Here is a 24,423-nt window from a genome sequence, read left to right on the forward strand (position 1 = left end):
TAGCAAAAATTTTACAGTCATAATTAATTAAGGATATGGGGCGGAAATTCTTACATTGGGAATGATCCTTGTCAGGTTTCGGGATGATGACAATGAGGGCATCTAAGAATGACCCAGAGGCTTTAGCTTCAAAAATAAAAGAATTAAATAATTGAAGGAGTTTGGGAGCAAAAAATGAATGAAAGGAGGAGTAAAATTCAATCGGCAGACCATCAGGACCAGGGGCTTTTGATTTCTTAAGGGAATGAATAGCTGAGGTAATCTCTTGGAGAGTAATTTCACGTTCCAGGTGTGAAAATTCAACAGGAAGGTCTGGGGGGGAGGGAAGGCCTTCAAAAAAAGTTGTTAAGTTAGCATCAGAAGGGTGAGTATCATCTGTATATAAGGCTTGATAGTAATTGTGAAAAACTTCGGCAATGTCTTCATCAGAGGTGACCAGTTTGTTCAGTGAATCATTAAAAATTGGGCCGACAGCTTTGCGTTCAGATTTGATTTTCAAGTAGTTGGCCAGCATTTTACCTGCTTTGTTCTGACCCCCATGATACTTAGATTTTATTTTAAGGAGGGTATGACACGCTTCATTAGTTATAATTTTATTGAGAGCTGTTTTGGCAAGAATCAGGTCCTGAAGGGCAGATGGGGATTTGGAGGAGAAATATGAATGTTCAAGGGTTTTAATATGTTTAAGTTGATCCTCATATTTTTGCTTGTTAAGCTTCTTTTTGGCAGAAACATATGAAATCGTAAAAGCACGAAAAGAAGCCTTAAAAGCATCCCAAGTGTTGGGAATGGAAGTATCAACAGGGTCATTAAAGGAAAAATATTCATTAAAAAACTCAGTACATTTTTTCATAAAAGTGGCATCAGATAAAAGAAAAGAGTTAAATTTCCAACGACTAAAATTGGAGGGACTAATGGATAAATCCAGGGTAGTGTAAACCGGTGCATGGTCAGAAATAAAAATAGAGCCAATAACCGATTTTTGAAGGGAGGGAAGGAGAGACTTACTAATCATAATGTAATCAATCCTTGAACGAGTATGGTGGACATTAGAAAAAAAAGTATATTCCAGTAAATCAGGGTTACACACTTTCCACGAGTCATACAGAGGACGAGAGGCAATGGCAGATTGAAAAGCCTTATGGGTTTTATCAGGTTGAAATTTACTCAAAGACAAGCGGTCTGAAAAAGGGTCCAACCATTGGTTAAAATCACCAGCAACGATGAAATTAGGGCAATCAATGGATGCAATAAGCAATTTAATGTCTTTCCAAAATTTGGGGTCTGGACGAACAGGGCCATAAATATTCAATAGGACCATCGTCTTGTTGTGAATAACAACCTTTGCCATTGCCCAACGACCTTCATCATCATTTTGGGAGGATATAATTTGTGCATTTAAAGCTTTGTGAAATAATATAGCAACCCCTCCTTTTTTGTTGACCGCAGGAGAAAATACAACCTGACCCACCCATTGTCTTTTTAATTTAAGGGAATCAGTGTCCGAGCAATGAGTCTCTTGAAGAAAGACAACCTGTGAATGAAATTTGGTTAAGTGAGACAATACCTTCTGACGCTTGACAGGATGACCAAGACCACGAACATTCCAAGAGACAAAATTACACATGTCGGAAGGAGGAAGGAATGGGCGAAGAGTGGAGGTAACACACAGCAGGGAGATCACTATATAGGGGGAGACAAAAAATAACGGTTAAACATTGGAGTAGGAAATCGCTCATTTGCAGAAGGGAAAGAAAAATCAAATAGCATGGAAGGAAGAAACGGAGAAGAAAATAAACCAGCAGAGGTAGCTTGAGAAGAAGGAAGCAAGGAAAGAGAGAGAAGAGAAAGAAAGAGGGAAGATACATAAAGAGAGAGAGGGAAATAGAAAACAGGTCAAGGCACAAAGGCTTGATCTGAGAAAAGAACAGTAACCAAAACACGTGAGACGCGGGTACACCAGAGAGAGGACATAACCCACGAGCAAACCATATACGGACATATTAGAAAGGATAAACACAAGGATGTGAGAAGAGAGTTTAGAACAAAATAGAAAGGGGAGATAAGGTAAGAGAAAATATATAGATTAAAGCAGTAACGTTATAAGAGGAAAAACATTAAAAGACGAAAAGGCATTAGCTGGCAGTTTCCATGGTGGACGGTGTGATACTCATCAAATAGTCTCGAAGTTTCTGGGGATCATCATACGACTTGGTACGCCCATTATGTGTAATCTTGCAGAAACAGGGATGAAGAATTCCATACTGAATGTTGAGTTGTCTCATCGTGGGGCGAAGGTTCAGGAATTCCTTACGTCGAGCATTGGTAGCAGAAGAGAGATCTTGGGAAATGAAGATGTTGTGACCAGACCACTGGAGACGACGTTTGGCCCTGGCGGCTTTTAGAACAGCCATGAGTTCTGTGAACTCCAAGAATAACATGATGATTCCACGTGGTTTGGATGCATTGGAATTAATACGGCCAAGACGATGCGCTCTCTGGATGTTGAGAGGATGAGTCGATGGAGAGAGTTCCAAAAGTTCCTGAAGAAGTTTCCGAATAAAAGAGACCATGTCGGACCCCTCCAAATTTTCTGGAACACCATAAACGCGTAGGTTGTTGCGTCTATTTCTATTTTCCAAATCTTCGGTGTGTAATTTGAGTTTGTGGATTTCTTGTTCCAAAAGTGGAATCTTGGTTGAGAGGTCTTGGACATCGCTGACACGTTGTTCTAAGTTCAAAACCTTATTTTCCATGACCACCCAGCGCTCCTCGATCTGCTGAAGCTTAGCATTGGTAGCAGTCATAAACGGTTGGAGACCACGCACCTCCTCAAAGATTGAGTCCAGAACAGGGTTAGTCGAAGATTTAATAGGTGAGGGTGGGTCATTCTTTGGTCTTTTAGGTTTTGTTCCAGTTTGCGACAACTTCGGCGAAGTAGAGAGATTTGCCATGATGTTGGATGAGGAAAAGAAGCTATGACCAATAGTGTTGTTGAATACGAAATAGATTGTGGATGCCCAAATCGGTAGGGGCACACCTTGTGGCAAAAAAAGAGGGCACTGAGACACACTATTATCAGTGTGTGAATGAAATAACAGCCACACGAGGTCAAACAGGAGGCAACCACTAACTCATAGGCTTGACATTGTGACGGACCGTCATGGCAATATGGAGTGTCAGATTAAATGAAATAGGGCACCAAGACATTCACGAGTAAGCATAGACAGTGCATTAAGGTATTGGAGGAGACCGATGGTCAGTAGAGGTGAAAAGAACAAGAAGGTTATGATAACGCTGAGGCATTTATCACAGTTCTTGAGCAAGGCAATAGCAGAAGGCTCGGCATCCAGAGGCACAAAATGGCGGTCGTTTCACCACAGAGAAAAAAGTGCGCTTTTAAATTGGAGTGTGGGAGAAGCGTCAAAAGTGAAAAATAGTCCACAGCATCTCATGAGTGACTCAGGATAATATGCGGCATCAACGCCAAGCTAGCGCCATAACGAAGGGAGAAAGAGCAGGAACAGCGCAGAGAAAACACACGAACCGGCGGCAAACAAAATGGCGGCCGTTCGTGTTACGAAGTGAAGAGATAGTTACCAACACAAATTGTCCTTGAAACTGCGCTCTTTTCGGTCGGCAAAGTGCTGCATCGTGGAGTCCCCACCTTCCGACACTATAATCCAGCAAGAAAACCGTCCGAAGGGCGGTTTTGACGATTTCTCACGGCATCCGCGGGAAGTCCGAAACGGAGCTCACGGGAGAGACGTCCTCAGTCGCCGGCGCGCAAGCCACGCCCCTCCGCATTGGAACAGGTCTAAGGTGATATTTGTGCATTGGAACGGGTCTAAGGGGATATTTGTGCATTGGAACAGGTCTAAGGTGATATTTGTGCATTGGAACAGGTCTAAGGTGATATTTGTGCGTTGGAACGGGTCTATGGTGATATTTGTGCATTGGAACGGGTCTAAGGGGATATTTGTGCATTGGAACAGGTCTAAGGTGATATTTGTGCATTGGAACGGGTCTATGGTGATATTTGTGCATTGGAACGGGTCTAAGGGGATATTTGTGCATTGGAACAGGTCTAAGGTGATATTTGTGCGTTGGAACGGGTCTAAGGGGATATTTGTGCATTGGAACAGGTCTAAGGTGATATTTGTGCATTGGAACGGGTCTAAGGTGATATTTGTGCATTGGAACGGGTCTAAGGTGATATTTGTGCGTTGGAACGGGTCTAAGGGGATATTTGTGCATTGGAACGGGTCTAAGGTGATATTTGTGCGTTGGAACGGGTCTAAGGGGATATTTGTGCATTGGAACAGGTCTAAGGTGATATTTGTGCGTTGGAACGGGGCTGAGCAAGGCCGAGACTTCAAGGCTGCTGAAGAATCTCCATGTGTCTGGCTGCAAGCCTTGAACACTGGTTTAAGAGGGGGCTGCCATTTACTCCAGGTACTGCTAACCTGCCCATACAACAGCATTACATGGCATCAGATCCCGCTCAGGGCTGGCTTCAGGGCAGTGCCAGCCTTGCAAATCCACAGGGCACTGACCTCAGGGGGTGCCCTGTGTTTAGCAATAACATGATTTATAAGTTCCTTGTGTGTCCAGCTTTCAGGCAGCAATAAAAATATCAATAGAACTCTTGTGATTAATGTTCCTGCTACAGAGAGAGATCCCATTTTGGTCTCGTGGCAGTTTTCACTCCCATCAAGTAGCACAGACGGTTAATATGCCTCCTGCAAAGAACGGGTACCGTGCAGATCACAGAACTGTATTTTATATATGAGTGGATTAGTAAAGCCAGCCTTTACCAGCGCTTTAAAACAAATTAAATGCATGTGAGAGAGGGGCTGTGGAGAGATGAGTGGCTCTTTTGCATGGTGGTAGTGAGGGAATCCGAGGAGGAGGTCATTGAGGGAGAGATTGTCCCACCGGGCGCCACCAGCGCTAATGCCAGCCCTGGACACAGGGCTAAAATCAAGCTCTGCAGCTGTCTGAGGTTCCCGCAGGGGGCCACTAAAGAGGGTAGCCCTCTAGTGCCATCGGGGCACCCCACACCCCCTTAGGGGCCGGGACTCCGGGAGGAGTCCCCCCAGCCTTGTTGCGGCGCGCAAGGCGATCATCACTTCCTGTGCGCGAGGACAGGGGGAGGGGTATATAGTCCTCCACCATCATCTGGAGGTCCTCTTTCACGAGCCGGACCTGCCGTCTCCTACCCTACTGCTTACCCGGTGTGGTTCGTGGCAGGCAGGAGGCAGAGAATGTTGTACTGTTGTCTTTTTTCGTTGCAGGCGGAGTTACAGGGCGATCTGGAAGCAAAGGGGTACAGGAGGGTACCTCTGCGCGGCACAATAGGGGTGCCAGAGCCAAATCTCAGGAGCCTCAGGGGAGGTTCCTGGAAAACCGTGTCGGCGCCCCGTTGGTCCTTCGGGCAGTTGTGGGCCTGACCAACCCGGGGGATTGCTATGCTACACTCCGCCCTGAAAGGGGGGTGAGTAATAAGGGACCAAGTGTCACGTGATCGGGGAAGAGGATCAGCAGAAGGGGCAGCACAGATGGGGTTTGCCCCAGTGCTGCTTGGCTCATCAGGCGGGTGGCCGGCCCAGATGGTTGCCTGCCCTTGGATCGCCCATAAGATAACCCACCATATTACATAACGGTGTATGTAATAAACCTGCAGCAATTTTACCCAAGCAAAAAATGTGTGGTGTGTTTATTAATTAGCATGCATGCTACGTGTGGCGGGGTGGGGAGCGTTGCCAATGGTGGTGCTATGAACTTTCTCCCGTTGTAAGACTCAAAGGTCAGCCTGGAAGGGAATGTCCTCTACAGAAGCCATGCAGGGAAGCAGGGCATTAATGAGTAACTAAGGCAGCCTATTTACAGACCATGGGCTTTTTTTCTGACCTATCTATGCATACCTTCGCCTTGTTATGATTGAAGAAACGATTTGCTTCGTAAAACATTGAGCAAGAGCTCAACTGGAACGAGGGCAAGTGCTACAGATTACCCAGAATCCCTTGCGTGGACCACGGTGCTTCCCATGGTCAGCTGAGAGAGAGGCGGCCGGGTCTGCAGCCTCTCAGAATTCACGAGACGAGGACTGAGGCCACGTGATCAATTTACCCGGGGGCTCGCGAGCCCTCAGGCTGGGCAGGTGACAGCCCCACGGGAATGAATGTAAGCCACTCATTTACAGTGGACGGAAGTGCACATTGTTCTAAGTGCGCTTTTCTAACACGTTGGCCCTCATCACGAGTGGCCATTATTTCTCCATCTTTGGACTCTTACTGCGAGAGAGGGAATTCCTGGTCTGAATTTCTCTCGAAGTTCCTCATTTTGGCCTGGACTTTCCCCTAAAATTTCAGATTAAAGTAAAACATTTAATCATTTTGACGGGGTTGGTAACTGCTGATAGCGACCCCATGACAGTAAATACCACTTATAGAGCGTCTATTTAAATAAAAATTGGGGGCAGATTTACAAGCCCTTGTGACACATTTACGCCGCTGTTGCGTCACTTCTGTGACGCAGTGGTGGCGTAAACCATGCGCCATGTTGCGCCGTATTTACAAAGTGACGCATCTAGAGAGATGCGTTACATTGTGAAGTCCTGCGCCACGTTAAACCTGCATCAGGTTTAATGTATGCAGGGTGGGCGTTCCGTCGGAAAAAGCCTCGGAATAGTGACGCAGTGAAATCTACAAGATTTCATGGAGTCACTTTTCCGACGCCGTTGCATCAAAACACTGCGCCTTCTTGAAGCAGACATAAGACGTGACGCAGCATGTTAGGTATGGGCAGCCCCTGAGCATTGCTGGAGTTGCATCAGGCTTGCAACACGACTCCAGCAATGCGCCGCCCTTACGCCATCAGATGCGACACGCATCTATCTATCCCTGCGCCACGGTGCGCCGCATTGTAAACGCGAAGCATCTGTGGTGGCTCAAGGGTAGAATTGCGTTTCGCATCTTTGCTGGCGCATCCCTGCTGATATGCAATGATTCGCCAGTCCTTGTAAATCTGCCCATGGTTTTTATCACAGTAGGCCCTTTAGCAATGATGCATGAGGCATACAAACGTTCCGAGCAGGACCAGCAAAAAACTGACGCCAGCGTCACACCTTAAAACTAAGACTAACTTCAGATGCAGCGTTTATGCCTGCTATTCTGCTCTCTATTCCTCTTTTACAGCTACACTTACAGTAATACCATAAATATCGGATGCAGTGATCTGGTTCCTATATTGTGGCATTGAGGCCGGTTTTCCCACCTTCTGTAAGGGAAGGAAGTGGAGAGAGAGATGTTTCACCTTGAGAATAGAAAATGCCTTGTTTTCTAGTTATACTGTTAAACATGTACTAGTCCATGTGCACAAAAGGGACAATTCACAATCATTTTTGGGACTTGGGTGTACAATTAATTGTAGACTTGCCTCTGGTTTCTTTTTTTGATTTCTGTAATTTTTTATTGTATAAAAAAATATATATTTATGGGAGTTTTCTGATTGTCAGGAGATTCGGCATTCTAAGCAAGTGTTAGATTTCCATACACACTTCTTCATGTGTATACACCTGGCTGCGGGTCCTTCCCAAAACAAAGGAGTGAAGACAGCGCAAATATACAAATTTCCAGAATTCATTTTTTTTTTTAACCTTTTTTCTCTCCAGGAAAGTACCTTTTCAGCAATATCTGGAGAAAGGTCAGATGCCTGACTTTGCTACACTGTGAGTAGCGCTTGTGTTTATCCTGTGGACAGCACTCAGACAGCAGCAGGCACTAAAAACAGTTTCTCTTGTGAAACATCGGTTCAATTGATAACTGCAGAGTGTTTTTTCTCGCGCCTCTAGGAGTTGCAAAAAGATGTGACTCGAAGCTAAAGACAGTAGGAGGGATGCACGTCCTAATTCACACAAAAAACAGTACATCTGCCCTGGCAATGGCACGCCTAAGAATGGGTGCAGATGTATTATTTTTTGTATTTCACAACATTGTGAGTAATACACACAGGAAGCTGCCTTAGTCACGGGGTTTCAGGCGTACTACTGGAAATGATGTCTGGCATTTTCACACGTCGCGGTTTCGTCAGTACGGAATTTCACGACAGTGTCATTCTGCATGTTTGTGCAACTGCACGAGTCTTTCTTCCTTTTTTTTTCTCTAAGGGGAAGTCTTTTTTGGTCAGGCGGAACCTGTTTTCCTTACACCATCACGAAGTGTGAGTGTGTTATATTCCCTGCCACATCCTGGAAGAAGATGTAGCCCAGCCTTTTCTTAGAGCAGATGCCCGAAAATGTGCAGGGTGGTAAAAGGTCAGAGAGGGGTTTGCAGCTGTCCACCAACGTGCAAGATCGTGGTGGTTCACAAACTCACAATACACACTGACGATAGAACCACACCTTCATCTGTCCACTCTCTACCCCTTCAAAGGAGTTTACGACTCAGGCATTATATGGAGTTGTGATGCACAATTAATGTGACACTAGAGTTGTAGGCAGTGAGCAGCAAGGCCCCAGGCCTGCTTTCTATTTCTGTCGTGGTTCTTATACCACTATTTTAGTATATGGTTTGTGAGGCCCCTAGGGCAAAACTGTATTTTGTGAAACTTATCGTATGCTAATTAAGTAACTTGTTATGTACTTTTGCCTCTGACCTCATAAAGAGTCCAGAGGGGTTGTGTTTAGAATTAATACATATATATATTTGATATATACCTTGTGTGGTGTCCTTTCATTTGGTACTCAAGGGATTATAATTGGTAAAACAGCTGGCTTCACATGCTTTCTGAGGTCTTAGCCTGAAGACTGCTGGCTCATGCTACTACTAGGATAGCTTGTCTATAAGGTTGACTTTACAACCACCATCAATAAGGGTTGATTACACTGGTGCAAGGTGCCCACTAGAACTAGTGGACACCATATGCCAGGCTAACTTCTCACGTGCTTTACAGGGCCAAACACAAGCATAAACTCAACGACTGATAGGAGAAGTGGCTGGGTTGTGGATGATTGATGCTTTGTTCTTTAAAGAGGTGAATATTTGGCTCTTTCCTACATTGGAGTAATGCTCGATATTGATGAATATGGGGATGTTGTTCCAGACCCTGGGTACATAATGATGTAAGGGGGGCACATACAATAGTAACAGACAGAATTATTAACCAATGCTGTAGGATATATAAAACTTTATCAATAAATAAATATAAATAAATACAGGGAAAGGAAAAGCCTGCTGCCCTGTTTTTTCTCTTTTTTTTACCATTTATTAGTCTGCTGTCCGGTCCCGGCCGTGGGTGTGCTGAGAACCACCCGAAATGGTGAACTTGTCATCAAGATAAGCAGGGGTGCTTGTCGAGATGACTTTGTAAATGATGCAGCTAGTTTTGCAGATGGTGCAGGCCGGCAAAGGGAGCCAATGAAGTTCCATCAGCATGGGAGCGACGTAATCTTATTTCTTCAGGTGCAGCGACAAGTAGAATATCCTAAAGGAGTGCCAGTGTGGAATCTGGGAGGCCATGGACTAGGGCGATATCACTTTCCAAATGAAAGAGTACGAGAGCTTGAACTGCAGTTCTGGAGTTGCTTTGTGGAAGAAACTATTTCTTTAGAAGAGAGAGCTGGTACCAGGCTGTTTTTTTGGGAATGTGTTCCATGAAGGTGAGGTTGGTGTCCAATATGAATCCAAGTAACTTGGCATTCAGTGGCACATGGGGCTTGAAGCTGTAAAGGTTCATGTCATTGAGCCAGGTTTGTACTGTTTATTGGTTTTTGTTCTTAGCCAATAATAGGAGTTTGGGCTTGGTTGGATTGAGCTTTAGGCCTGGATGACGTGCAGGTAGTGTTCGAGGCCTTGGAAGTCTGAAGCAGAGGAGACCCTCAAGTACAGTTTTGCATCATTGGCATACTGACGGATCTTGATGCTGTTGTCTGTGAATAGAGCACCAAGCGGCTGCTTGTAGTAGCTGAAAATTATAGGATATAAAATGGAACCTTGGGGTAATCTGCAAGTGACAGGGATCTTTTGAGACCTGGAGGGGCCCAAGTCAACATGGTGGTGTCGGTGGAAAGGAACCAGTGCCATTAAATCCCATTGAAGACTCCAGGGTTCTTATGCGGGTGGGGTGGTAGACTGTGTTGAAGGCAGCTGAGAGGTCCAGAAATATCAGGAGGGAGGGGTCACCTTCATCTATGGTTACGAGGGCATTATCAACAATGTGTAAAGTAGCCGTCTCTGTGCCTCATCGTGATCAGAAGCCAGACTAGTAATTGTGCAGGGATTGTCACAATTCATGTGATCTTGGCGTCGAGCATAGACTGCTTTTGCATTGATCTCGCCAATGAATGGCAGGCAATCCATGCAAGGGTAAGACAACATCTTGATAAGGAGTGGCTTTGAGGGAGTTGCATATGTTGGTGAGGTCTATGAGATACAGGGCTTTGATGGGGGACCATTGTGGGATTCTATGGGAAGGGGTGGGCGTGAGGGATGAAGTATTCTTGGTATTGTCAATGTGCTGTTTAATCTTTTGTATTTTTTTCACTGAAAAAGAGGCTGATGACATTAGTGACTCCATTTTGTTTTCCTGAGGAATGACATTTTAGATTGTAGAATTGAAAGTAGGGCTCTGTAACGATAGAGAGAGCATGAGGAAGAAGTGTCAACTGACTGTCTAGTCATAACCACAAATCTTTTATTTAGTCTCTGAGAAGCAAATTTACACAAAAACTAGAGGAATCGACTTTTGCAGAGCTTGAACTTATAGAAGTTGCTTAGACCCGAACCGAATAACCTCAGCTGGCATCTGTCAGATCTACAGCCTGCAAGTAAGTGCAAGTAAGTGATGAATCACAACTAAGGCTCCCTGTTTTCCGTTTTTACTGATTTTTACAGATAAATATAGACATAAAACATTAATTTTCTTGTCTGTATTTATTTTTAAATGTGGATAAAAACGGAAATTGGGTTGCTTTTGGAGTAATTCTCAATACTGTCTGCCATGACTGCCAGACCAATAACTGTGTGGACTGATAGATAAGGGGGTTAAAAAAAGAAAGGAATTTTAGTAAAGAGGCTTTAACAGCAGTAGATATGCACAAGGTTGATTCTGAAATTTGCATACATTCATATAAGTGCACTGATTTGTGTTCTGAGGGTGTACACTGCATTCAAACCTGGCAGACATTCAGGCATGAGTGCATATTTGTCAGTTAAATAAATGCACACATATTCTAATTTTAGCTTAATTTTTTCACAAACCCAAAATAAATATGGATAAATACAGATAAAATTAGCAAAAAAGAAATATGGATAAATACAGACGGAAATGGCAAAAAAATAAATACCATAAAACCGGGAGCCTTAATCACAACTAACTATTGGACCGCACATGAAGAGACCTGTTCCACCCTGCAACTTTCTTCTTTGCATTACTCGCTCTTGTGTGGCGGTCCCCTGCTTTGTGGCTAGGTTTGAACTCCATACTTACCTTTGTATTCACACTTACGTAGAGAGACAGAGAAGCAGGGTGCCAAATGGGCTCTTCTTCCTTGAATAGAGACACAGATGTGGGTGTTGTTTGCAGAGGACTGACGCATCAAGTTTAGTTTAGTAATGGGGTTGATAAGAAGCATCAGGATTGAATTGAGGGTTGACCCTTGAGGGACACCACAGCTCACTCTCTCATCAGGAGTCAAGAAAATTGCTAGTTGTGACAACACGGGTCTTGTTGTTCAGGAAAGATTTAAAACATAGCAATAACATGCATGTGACTTGTGCAACCTCTCCCAGACGCTATGAAAGCTGTGAGGGGACCATAGAATTGGAGGCTGTCGAAAGGGATAACAGAACACGTACGCAAAGATTCTTTGATGAGGCCAAAGTTTGTCTGCAGCAGAATTATACATTAGAGGTCTCACAGAGAAGGTGTCATTGTGAATCCACAGTCTTATCTAAGATTTTGGCAAGCGAGTAGAGGATGGGTCATTATGTCACTGCATTCAGGGGATACTTGACAGCTGACTCTTTAGGACCTAGGTAGTGGGCACCACCCCTTGAGGGAAGAATTATTAGGACACAGGGACTGGGGAACCACCTCTTGGCAGCCTTCTCATTAGGATATAGGGGGCGGGCAACATCTTTTACCAGCTGACCTATTAGGAAATAGGGGGTGGGCACCACCTTTTACCAGCTGACCCATTTGGACACAGGGGGTGGGCACCACCTTTTACCAGCTGACCCATTTGGACATAGGGGGTGGGCACCACCATGTACCAGCTGGCCCATTAGGACATAGGGGCTAGGCACCACCTTTTACCAGCTGACCCATTAGGACATAGGGGGTGGGCACCACCTTTTACCAGCTTACCCATTCGGACATAGGGGGTGGGCACCACCTTTTACCAGCTCACTCTCTATTGCATTGGAAGTGGGCATCCTTGGTGTTACTGTTGCCATTGTGTGAGGTGGTCTCCCTCTACACTTCTGGGGCATCCTTGGAATATCGCTGCCATTTATGGAATTATGGTAGCTGTGGTATGAACTGGCCATGTTGGTCCATGTGATCAGCCTTTCCATTACTGCGGACAACCCCTGGCATAAGCAGGGCAGTCCTGATATCTGTTTGACAGCCTTGGAATGTGATGGGCATTGAGGGCATGTGACTGTGGTACACTGGCACGTGAAGCAGACTCTCTCAGGGTAGGGAGTACCTGAACAAAGTGTCAAACTAGTATGTGGCCACCAAACTTGTGTATTTACTGAAACAAAGAAGTGTTATTGGAAAACAAAAGTATTTTCAGAAAATGCCAGACTGTATTTGAGAGCAAACTGTGTGCGCTAACTTGATGCTTCTTATTATCTTTGAAGCCAATCTTTGGGTGATAGCTCAAGCTCAGGTGAGAAGACTTATTGCTGATGATGTTTCTATGGTGCCAGACTGCACTTTCTTACCATGGCTGCGAACCCATGGTGGAGGCAATCCAGCATCTTTCATTACATTCTCATCACTACCGGTGCCTCACTCAGAGCCCATACGATAGGTGTAACCGTACCTATGTATCCACGCTCTACACCTTGTAAGTCTCTGTAACTGAGTGAAAGTATCAATGTCATAGAACGTGCGATATGTAGGACATGAGGGACAGCTCTGCTGTCCGCCGACCGAGATGGCGACGTCTGTTTGACTCTTTATTTTCACTCCTGCCTTTTCTGAGTAGATTCCTAGACATAACGTGTGACTGACTCGGAGAGAGTAAGATGGGAATTGAAAAGTGCAAGGCAGAGGAAAAGAAATATACTTTATATATACTGTATATTTTGATAAGTTATAGGAGCCCTTGTCAAACTGGGTATTCAGAAGCATAAGCGTTCTGGAATACCTAAGGCTTTTTTGGACCATTTTTAGGTAAAACAGGCTATAAAATTTAGGGGCAGATTTACAATAATTGGCGCATTCCTGCATATTAGTAGGGATGCGCCAGTTATTGTGCATCGCAGCTCCGCCACCCTGGATGCGCGCATTTACAATGCGGCGCAACATGGGGTAAAAACGCCCCAGTTGCGTCAAGCATCTGTGCCGTAAAAGCAGCGCATTGCTGGAGTTACGTCGCAAGCGGGACGCAGCTCCAGCAATGCTCTGGTGGGCCTTATCTCCACAATGCTGCGTCAATCCTTACGCCTGCTTCAAGCAGGCGCAGGGTTTTGACACAGCATGGGCCCAAAAATGACAGAGTGAAATCTTGTAGATTTCACTCAGCCACTTTTGGGAGGCGTTCCTGCACCGGAACGCCCCCCCTCCCCCCTTGCGATGGAACGCCTCCTTCTGGCGCAGGACTTTACAACGTGACAAATCTGGGAGATACGTCACGTTGTAAATACCCTGCACCATGGCGCATCTTTTGCGCCGCCGCTGCATCACAAAAGTGACGCATCGGTGACGTAAAATAGGAGCAAGGGGCTTGCAAATATGCCCCATAGTTTGTCCACCATTGCACCAATAGGGACGACATGTTTATTTGTATTTGAATATTTCAGGAGTGCCCCTTCTCTCCTGACTGCAAACCTTGTAGTTTTGTAGCCAACATATCTGAAAACTGTACTGTGAAATAATGAACGTGACCCCGTGAAACACAATCCTGGGAGAGAAGAAACTCTTGACTTTCTGGGGGGAAGTTGAGTTCCCATTGGCCGCTTCTTTGCTTCAATTCGAGGCAGCAGTTTGTGCCCTATTCCCCCAAAGCTGTCTGGCCAGAACTAACGTTTGGTGAAATGTTTTAAACAATCGTCCTTCTCGCCCAGACTTCCAGGCATGGAAGAGCCATCCTCTCCAAAATAGACCTCTTCAGGATGTCCTTCATAAAGGTGGCCAAGGGAACAGGTGGATCATACCTTCCTGTTTCAGAATGAATGTGTGTGTATGTGGGTTCGCATTAGAGTGTATGTGGGGTTCTAATTTATAATTTGCAGCTTCAGTCTCTATTTTGAGTTAACCATAGAGTCCTCATGTAGAGTGCCCGCCTAACTCTGTATTATTTATTAGCTTCCTGTCTCTCTATGATGTTAGTGTGAGGGCATTTGGGAAACTGTTTAGGTTCTGACAGGAATCTGAGACAGTCTTTCTTTACAGATGTCCTGCTTGGTGTGGGACTATATATATATATTTAGTGTGAGTACTTCACATAAAATTACATCCCTTGATTTTCTTTGAATGTAATCCTTCTTATCGATGTTTTTAGGTCTCGTGGGCGTGGCAGCGCAAAGCGCTGCTCCGCCTCTGCGAGAGATTTTGTATATAGAAGATTTCTAAAAGGGACTCTAAGCCCCGCCCCTCCTTTCCATTGGGTAGCGTCAGTGTTTGTGGTAAACGCTGGCAATGGAAACAAGTGTTTTTGGGCGCCACCCTGTCCACTTTTCGGACAGCCCCTGCGGACACGATGTCAATGATTCGCAGAAATGTCAGAGAACACATATGTAGACAATGCACATAGAATTATGACAACACCAGATAATAGATGCGATGAATGACTGTGATTTAATCAAGTAAACAAGGGTTGTCAAAGGATCAACGGTTCAGATGACATAATGTATGTCACAATCTACATTTTAGTTAAAGCAGGTGCAAATAAAGTGCCAAGTGCAAAAATTGGGATCAGTGTAAGTGACGTGCAAGGGTAAGGTAGTGCATACATATACATCCACAATTAATTTAGAAACCCCGCCTCCAAGACATTCATTTTGCTGGTCCCAACAGGGGTCGAAACATCGACTTTTTCTTTTTCTTTATTTCCACATAAAACCTGGTTGACAGTAATTCTGTAACTGCATCCTTTGTTTATGTTGCTGCATTAATTGTATTTGCCAGAATTCTGGCAGGATAGGTTTCTAAATTAATGGTGGATGTATATATTGTTATCTGGTGTTGTCATAATTCTATGTGCATTGTCTACATATGTGTTCTTTGACATTTCTTCAAATCATTTCCACTGTGACCATTCTTTTGTGCACCACTATTTACCCGAGTCCAGTAGTCTATCGGGTTACCCCATTCATATAGAACTCCTACGGACACGATGGCCTGGTTTACGGCTGTCGTAACTAACTTTCTTATCAGTGGAGGTGTGTTTTATCACTTTGTTTACTACTCCAGCCATGCACGGAGCTCACAGGTGCAGGAGGTCACGGGGAGGAGAACAATTATCTCAAAACCACCCATTGTTAGAGCAATGGCTGTGGTGACGTGGTGTTTATGCATGGAAATCTGACACATTGCAGGTGTCATACTGGCGCAGACAAGAAGGAGGTGCTTGTGGAACAGTTGCATGTGCGATAAGTTGTAATTATTGGAAATTGTAATGTACATTTGTTTCAAGGCAGGTACACACACTTCTGCCTGGTCCTGAAACATTGCAGTATTCTGAATAAGTATCCCTACTCCACTCTGTCAAATGCCTTACACTGCCAAGTCCTTCCTTAAATGCAATGAAACTTGTCTATCAGAAAAGTAACCTTTGACCCATCAAAGAGTTACAAGGCTAGACTGGGAATTGGTATGGCTTCTATGATTTCTGAGTGATTTTTGGCTTCAACACAGGACCTCAGCAGAGCTCTGTCAATGTGTTATTACTGTAAGCGGCTGAGGCTGAGGCTGGACTGGCTTAGTAGGCTTTGGTTTTCAGCTAAAGCAATCACCCTCCTCTTTCTGGAAGGGGTCAAAGGTGGAATGGTGTGTTGTTTTTAAGGCAACCATAGATTCCTGTAAGAAGGTGCTCAGGTCTGAAATATCAGCACCATATTTGTTGGGTATCTTGTTCATTCATCTGTCCGATCGCTCAACTGTGAAACATGGAGAGGTTGGTTGGGTGAGTACTGAGATGCATGGGCAACACTGCACATAGGCACAAGTAGAACACACAGACGCTGTGCCAGGCTAGGGAATAACCGTATATCTAAGGAGCCCTGTATTAGTAACAGGAGAATCACAGATAAGGAATGATGTGCGTTAACAGAGCTGTGAGGTCACTTGTGGATAGACAAATCATTTTAAAAGCTTGGCAAAACACTAACAAATATGGTAATGTAGGTTACACACATGGACTATTTCTGAATTTTAGATTGAAAATTTAAAAAGCGCATAAGAAACCTAGCTATAAAGATTTTGCCCTGCACCTATTGCCACCATCAAGTGCACGCCTTAAGTATGCTATGGAGTAAGAATAGTAATTTGGTGGGGATTGAAAAGTTTAACAGGTTTGCATATTTGTACATAGATATTCTTGTATGCTCTTCATTTTTAGAGACTAGTTTTGGGGTCTTTTTAGTTTGGGGCTTTTATATTTTAGGTCTTTTTTTCCTGCAATGGACATATGCAGTGCTCCAGGAAACCATCCCCATGGGTTTGTACAGCAGTAGGAGGTGTGGAGCCAGACCAGGTCTGGAATCTAAATGGAAGTAAATGGGAAAACCCATACAATGGAATCAAATGTCCTTATGGTGCTTGATTCACATGTTCATGCAGAGGATTGTGAAAACAACAGACTAGAATGATCATGATTTAAAAGGACAGGATTATGGAGAAAATAATGTTCAGTGCTGTTGTGAAACATGAAGGTCATGGAAATGAACTTACAAAGGTATACACATCTTCAATATGAAATCAGCTTCTGATGCTTCGGAAACCTGTTAAGCATTTAATTTAACTCATATTTTTTATTTCTCTTTTAAATTAATTTTTACAGTGTTTTAGAAGCACTAACAATCTCATAAATGCAAATCGAGCATTTTATTAATACAAAACAGGCGTTAACCAGATGAGAGCGCAACATCAATTTCTGTCCCCTTTAGTTTGTGTTGAGGGTCGCTCTGAAGCTTACTGATGAATCCCATCGTGAATCGTGAACCGCGCAGCGTAGGACAGAGGATGGGGTCAGGGTTGCGTTGCATTGGTGGAGCAGCACTTGACCGTCAGAGGAGTCAATGGCAATGGTCTTCCCATTCCCCAACAGTCGTGTTTAATATAAAAGCTTGAGATAAGCAACTCATTGAAAATTGAGAACATCACTTAGATAAATAGTCTTTATTATAAAAAAATAGCAAGAGGATCTTGTGTGGGACAATCAGACAAGCATCAGCAGTTGTTGGTGGGAGAAGCCCTCAAGTGGCCATAGAGTTCACATTGTCTATACCATCCTACCAATAGCGTTCATCCAGGGGTGGAGCGGGAGGTGGCCCTAGCTCCACCCTCCTTCTGCTAAAGCCAACTGAGGACTTCCCTCAACTACAAGAGCTTCATTGCTACACATAGAAGTGGGATTGTTCATCTTGCTAACGATGACTCGCATATGGCTTAGTCCAAAAATCATGATTCGGAAGGAGAAAACTTAGCAAGGTTGTGCTCTTCTCAGTGCAGAGCACGGTCCACAAACTTTGTATTGTCGGCCACTTGCGTCGGCATAGGCTAATGCTCCGGGGGATGCACAATCCAACGTTCAAGTGGGGGTGCTGGGTGTGAGAGAAGGTGTAAGAAATGGGTCCCGCCAGGCTCTGTGCGTGTTGGCGCTTCATATTTTACTTTACTGGAAGTGAACATTTTTCCAGGGGTGCAAGAAAACATCATGTGAGGGGGCAAAGGTTGCCAAGGGCTGGAAGTGTGACCTGCCATCCACCACCAAAAGAAACCACTGTGATACTAAAGACAGGTCTGGAAAGCAGGTTGCATGGCCGCACCTTCCCGTGAAGCACAGGTTGATGGGAAGTGGGGGGAAAAACTACGCCAAAGTAAAGGCACCCCTAAAAATGTAGCTTCCTAAAGCCGCAGCCGGATCTTGGCATGAGCATCCTCCTCTCTATCCTTTGGGATCCACCAAAGCTAGCAGGATATCAGCTCAACAAGCCAGTTTGAAGCACAAAACGCCTTGAGAACAAGTTGCCATTTGTATGTCGTCTCTACGTAGAGCAGAAGCGGCCGCGCTTTGGCCTGAGGCCGCGGGGCACACAGATTTTGTAGGAAGAGCAAATTCTCTCCCTCCTCATTAAGACAAAGCCCTTTGTGTTACCCGCTACTGTCTTTAGGCACTTTAGAGAGCTGTTTCTTTGGCAATGGGAAGTAACAAATTAGCTCATGATCACGCCGTGATCCTGACGTCCAGCAGAGACCGCACTGTCCACACTGCCCTGCCCTTCCCAGACCCCCGCCCACACCCTGCCCTGCACGTATGCACTTCATCCCGCCGCCCACAATTGATCCAGTCATATGAGGAGGCTTGCAGCATTTGTGGCATACTAAGCCCATTGATAACTGGATCATGGTCCGGTTGCCTCAGCAACAGCTTTTCTTCTTTGCCGGTCACGTGACACTTGGCCTTTCACTGAAAAGGGCTGTGGAGAATTAAGGCATTTGCCAAGCGTATCTACACAAAATAAGTAAATATTCAGAGTGGTCAAGGCGTGACCAGCTTCACTGTTCTCCATCGCAGGAGTCCCTGAGTCTTTGCTGCTTTAAGGCTGAGAAGGGAACCATTTCTGTCTCAGTTCGATGTTGCATTGGTCTGTTGGATCAGCAGCAACACTTATGCGTGGGCAGCATAGCAGCCACTGGCACGTCTTCTGGTGTGCATATGGTCTGTTGGCTCAGCAGCCTCAGTTTGTTGCACATTACATTTTGGTCCAACAGTCATTGACATATTTGTGTCACTGGGGTGGCATATTGCTTTCTGGCTCAGCAACCACATGCATGCTTCTTTTGGTTTGGGTGTTTATTGCTCCCTGGCCTAGCAGGCATAGATATGCCTCCCATAGTTAGAGTGCATTGCTATTTCACAAGGACAGGTCACTCTAGAGTAGTGGTTTTACTCCCAGTTGACTCAGCAGTGTCTTTTCTGAGTTAGGGTATGTACTGCCTATAATCTCGGCCGAGAACTTGTTTTCCAGACTTAGGCATTTGTGGGCTATCAGTTTGTTAGCAACAGACATACTTGTCTTGGGTAGGTTGTTAATTTATGTTGGCTAAGCAGCCAGGACCATGCTCTGGTGGTGGGTTATTGCCTTTTCTTTCAGCAGCGATAAACACGTTTCTATTGGGTGTGTGTGCTTTTTGTATTGCATTATGACTAAACATTCAGGGGCATGCATGGCTTGGCTGGTTCTGTATTGCTTCTAGGCCTAGCAGTCATAAAAATACATGTTTAAGTTGGGTTTATTTTGCCAATTGGTTCAGCAGTCATAGGTTGTGCTTGGGTAGGTAGAGTAAAGTATTGGCTTTTGGCTCAGCAGCCATACTCATGCTTCCCTTAGTTGGTTTGTTTATTGCTTGTTTGCTTAGCAGCCATAGGTTGTGCTTGTCTAGGTGGAGTTATTTATTGAATTTTGTCTAGTCAGCCACACTCATGCTTCCTTTAGCTGGTTTGTTTATTGCCTGTTGCCTTAGGAGCCATAGATGAGCTAAGCTAGGCGGGGTTATTTATCGCTTGTCGGCTCAGCAGCAACCGACATGTTTACCTTCTTTGAGTTGTATGCTTCCTGTTATATCAGTTGCCACTAAAATGCTCATCTCTGTTGGGTGTTTACTGCCTGCTAGCTCTACTGCCACAGACCTGCATGTCTTGGTTGTATTATGTATTGCCTGCCAGCTCAGCAGTCATAGGCAGGCCTTGCCACCGGCAGGCTTGCCTTGGCTGGGTTGGTTGTTGCCTGTAGCTCAGAAGCCACAGGCATGCATTCGTGAGCAGGATGTTTATATTCTGTTGGCTCCACAGATACATTCATTGTCTTTGTTGGGTTGTTTAGGGACTGTTGGCTCAGCAGCTGCATGGTGTGCTTGCTCTCCATAAGGTGTGTTGCTGCTTGCACTGCAGGTGACCTGATCAGAGAGAGAGCTGGGAGAGTGTAAAGTGTCAGGAATAGGTTGGTGAATATTTCATGCCATCAAAAAATAGTAAGGTACAAGCTTTGACCCCAACTGCTTTATAAATGCACATGCACTTAGCTGTAATTCCTAATCAAAGCTTGCCTGTCTTTCCTCTTTGAGAAAACATTACTCTTTTTAAATATGTTCTTGTCTAGGGTTGTCTGCCAAATTAGTTCTTGTTTTTTCCATGAAAAAGCAGACCAAGCTCTGTCCTCCTCAAACTCACATCAGATCCTTCAAAGGCCCCACCTTTACTAAAAGCCTAAAGCAAAATGTTCTTTTTGGGCACTTGTGTGTATATGATCTCTGGAAGCTGAAGTATCTTTTCTTCATAAAAATGAGGTGAGAAGGTCCTGGAAAGGAACGCAGAAACCATTACCATGTCCCACCAGATAGCTGGAAAGCTTAGCACACTGCGCTGGTAGACTCTATTTCCTTCCATGGGCGTTTAGACCAGACTTCCCGGGGTGGCGAAAGTGACATCATGCACCCTTGGATTCCTGGTGACATCACCGGGTTGGTCTCTTGCCCCAGCTTTTGCTTCTCTAAAGTCTTGGACTTGCTGCTCAGGGCTAGGGTTGGGGTAAGGAGTGAAAAGTACACTGCCTGCTTGCTTTCAGTTCATGACTCTGCCTTCATGACACCTGAGACTAACAGTGGAAAAGGCAGTGCTGGGGTATTAAAGTACAACCCAGGGATTGCAGGTACCCCTAGCTACCATTAACCAAGGTCCATGTTGCAAGCTCCACCAGCAGCACCAAGATTAGCAACAGAAGAGGAAGCAAAACTTGTGGATGAACCAAAGAACGTAAACGCAGAGAAAACATAATATAACCAAGTGGAGAAGCCCCTTCAATTCTATTTCTTCACAACAAGCGGCAGACTGGTTTTCGTTTGATTGGAGTGGGGTTGAGGACGGCCCGCACTGCCTCCATGAAGACCTCTTTGATACCATCCTGGTTCAGGGCTGAGCACTCCATGTATTTCACAGCATGGATCTGCTTGGCGAGGTTGGTCCCCTGTTGGGTGGTGATGGGCATCTGGTTCTGTTCCTTGAGCTTCTTTATGATGTCTGCATTATTTCGTAGATCTTTCTTGGTGCCCACCAGGAGGATGGGGACATCAGGGCAGTGATGGCCGACCTCCGGGTACCACTTGTGCTTCACATTCTCATATGACGGGGGGCTGGCGATGGAGAAGCAGATGATGAAGACGTTGGTCTGGGGATAGGACAGAGTCCTTAGCCTGTCGTATTCCTCCTGGCCAGCTGTATCCCACAGGTTTAGGCTAATAGTCCTGCCGTCCACTGTGCTTTGGGCGCTGTAGTTGTCGAAGACAGTAGGAATGTACTCCTTTGGAAAAGCATTGGTTGTGTAGCAGATCAGAAGGCAAGTTTTCCCAACAGCGCCATCTCCCACCACCACACACTTAATGCTCTGCATCTCTGCTGGTGTGCCCTCTGTGCCGTGTCACCAACCTGTGGGGAGATCAACAGAGAGCAAACATTTAAACACTTGGTTAAAACAGCACACATCAACATATCCGCCTAACCTACTTCTCGGTCTTCATCTCCCACCCACCCCATCCGATGCCTCTCTAGAGTAAAAAGCCATAGTCGGAAAACTTTTCTGAAGAATCTCAAGATTGAAGGCCCAACCACTACATTTATATTCTTATTTAGAGTGGTTGTTCACTACCTAGCATGGGGCATTGTGGACAAACCAGAGTTCTTTATTATATTCAAACAACACCTTACATCCATTGAAGCATCTGGATGACATACAGCATCAGGTGAGGCATTACAATGATGGAGGTATTGATACAGAACACCAGGCTCCGTGCCTGGATTAAAGGAACATTGCTGCGGTATCCTTGAGTGTAATGAGGAAAAGTGGGGCAGTCGGAGGTAAGTGATTGTGAAGGGGGGCAGACTGCACGCTTGCGGTCCCAGTGTGCTGAGGGGACCCTATAATGAAGTTTGTCACCCTAGGGTGAGTGAGGATTCTCATCCAAACACATCTAGTGCCCCACCTGTCCCTCTTCTCCCCCCTCCCCGTTTTGTTACCCTGGACACTGTGTTAGCTTACACATTTCAAAGTTGACATCTTTCTTGAATGTTGACATTTGACACACATCTGCTTGCATGCCTGTATGGATAATATTCTCTGAAATTACTTTTGCTTACATTGACATTTCTTCGTAGGTATATAATCAGAGACTCATCATTCTGTACGAAAGCTAACATGCACTGCACAAAATGTTGATGTTTGTTATTGTTTGCTCTGCGGCAGCTGTGTCCGAATAGAATCAATAATGACAGCCTGACTGGGACTTTGGCATGGCAACATGGATGAAATGTATTATATAAATAACATCTATCCTTTGTTTAGTTAGAGGAGCATTTTGCTGCCACTGTCAAAGTCACCCCATGCAGAAATTTCAGCCACCTGAATCCTGTTAACCTCCTGAGAAGGATGGTGCCCAGCTCTAAACCAAGATGGGCTCCTAGACGAAACATACCCACTGGTGATTGGTGAGTTGGATCACCCTACAGGGATTCTGGCAGATTCACCCACCCTAGGCACACTAGACTAGGAAGCGCTAGGTAGGAGCACAAATATAATTGTATTTATATGAAAGCATATATTGTATGTAACATGGTTCATATTGTATGTAATTTCCTTCTATTGATAATTGCAGTGCATGTATTTTACACACAATTTTTATTGCTTCAATAAATATTGGAACGCCAATTCGAGTGTTTCTTGTGTCTATCTTTGGGCATGCACGAATAACCATTTATTGGAGCCTACTGGTGTTTCTTTTGGAGGCCATCAATTGTCCATATTAGATACTGTTTGCAGTACTGGTGATGCTCCCATGAATTAAGCTGACTCAACTTAATTTGTAGCCTCCAATTGCAAATTCCTTCACATTTAGAGAGCATTTTAACATTTTCAATTTTTACATATTGGTTTTATGTATGTTTTCTTAATTAATCAGCCAAAATTATTTATTTGGCTAAACAGTTGCAGACTCCTGAGTAGGCATTGCAGACCCGCAAGGGTCCAGTTAAGAAGTGCTGCCCTATACTATAGAAGGACTTATGGAGGTATACACCTACGTTATAGAAGAAGGACTCGTTCCAGTGCTCGAAACCCTGAGCCACAAGAGGGCTAATGTGGCAAGCACCTACAGCTTCAGCAATAGGACTGGTTCAATGGCTCAAAACCCCAGGCCATAGAAAGGCTAGTTAGTCAAACACATAGAGCTATAGAAATAGGACTGGATCAGCGCTCAAACCCCAGGCCATAGAAAGGCTAGAGTGAACTATAGAAATAGGACTGGTTCAAGCGCTCAAAACCATAGGTCATAAAAAGGTTAGTGCTTCAAACACCTAGATCTATAGAAATAGGACTGGCTCAAGCGCTCATAAACACATTTAATAAAAAGGCTAGTGCGTCAAACACCTAGAGCTATAGAAATAGGACTGGTTCAGGCACTCAAAATCCCAGGTCATAAAAAGGCTAGTGTGTCAGAAACCTGGAGCTATAGGAACAGGACTGGCTCAGACGCTCATAAACCCAGGTCATAAAAACGCGAACGCGTCAAACACCTAGAACTATAGAAATAGGACTGGTTCAGGTGCTCAAAACCACTGGTCATAAAAAGGCTAGCGCATCAAACACATAGCGCTATAGAAATAGGAATGGTTCAGACGCTCAAAACCACAGGTCATAAAAAGGCTAGTGCCTCAAACACATAAAGCTATAGAAATAGGACTGGTTCCTGCGTTCAAAACCACAGGTCCTAAAAAGGCTAGTGTGTCAAATACATAGAGCAATAGAAATAGGACTGGCTCAAGCGCTCATAAACCCAGGTCATAAAAAGGCTAGTGCGTCAAACACATAGCGCTATAGAAATAGGACTGGCTCAGACGTTCATAAACCCAGGTGATAAAAAGGCTAGCGCGTCAAACACCTAGAGCTATAGAAATAGGACTGGTGCTAGTGGTATGAG

The 24,423-nt window shown here is 44.7% G+C and overlaps 1 protein-coding gene across 2 annotated transcripts in view; it reads right to left on the bottom strand.

The window, feature by feature from the left end:
* Positions 1-17,187: 17,187 nt before the first annotated feature.
* Positions 17,188-24,423, bottom strand: part of LOC147663264 (rho-related GTP-binding protein RhoG) — a 112,968-nt gene continuing 105,732 nt past the window's right edge. For both annotated transcript variants that reach the window (XM_086950570.1, XM_086950571.1), the window contains exon 2: positions 17,188-21,880. In XM_086950570.1, coding sequence (XP_086806696.1) covers positions 21,270-21,845 — 576 coding nt within the window. In that variant the 5' untranslated portion in view covers positions 21,846-21,880 and the 3' untranslated portion in view covers positions 17,188-21,269. The remainder of the gene's footprint in view (positions 21,881-24,423) is intronic.

The sequence above is a fragment of the Lissotriton vulgaris genome, unplaced genomic scaffold, assembly GCF_964263255.1.
Source record: "Lissotriton vulgaris unplaced genomic scaffold, aLisVul1.2 SCAFFOLD_315, whole genome shotgun sequence".
Lineage (NCBI taxonomy): Eukaryota > Metazoa > Chordata > Amphibia > Caudata > Salamandridae > Lissotriton > Lissotriton vulgaris.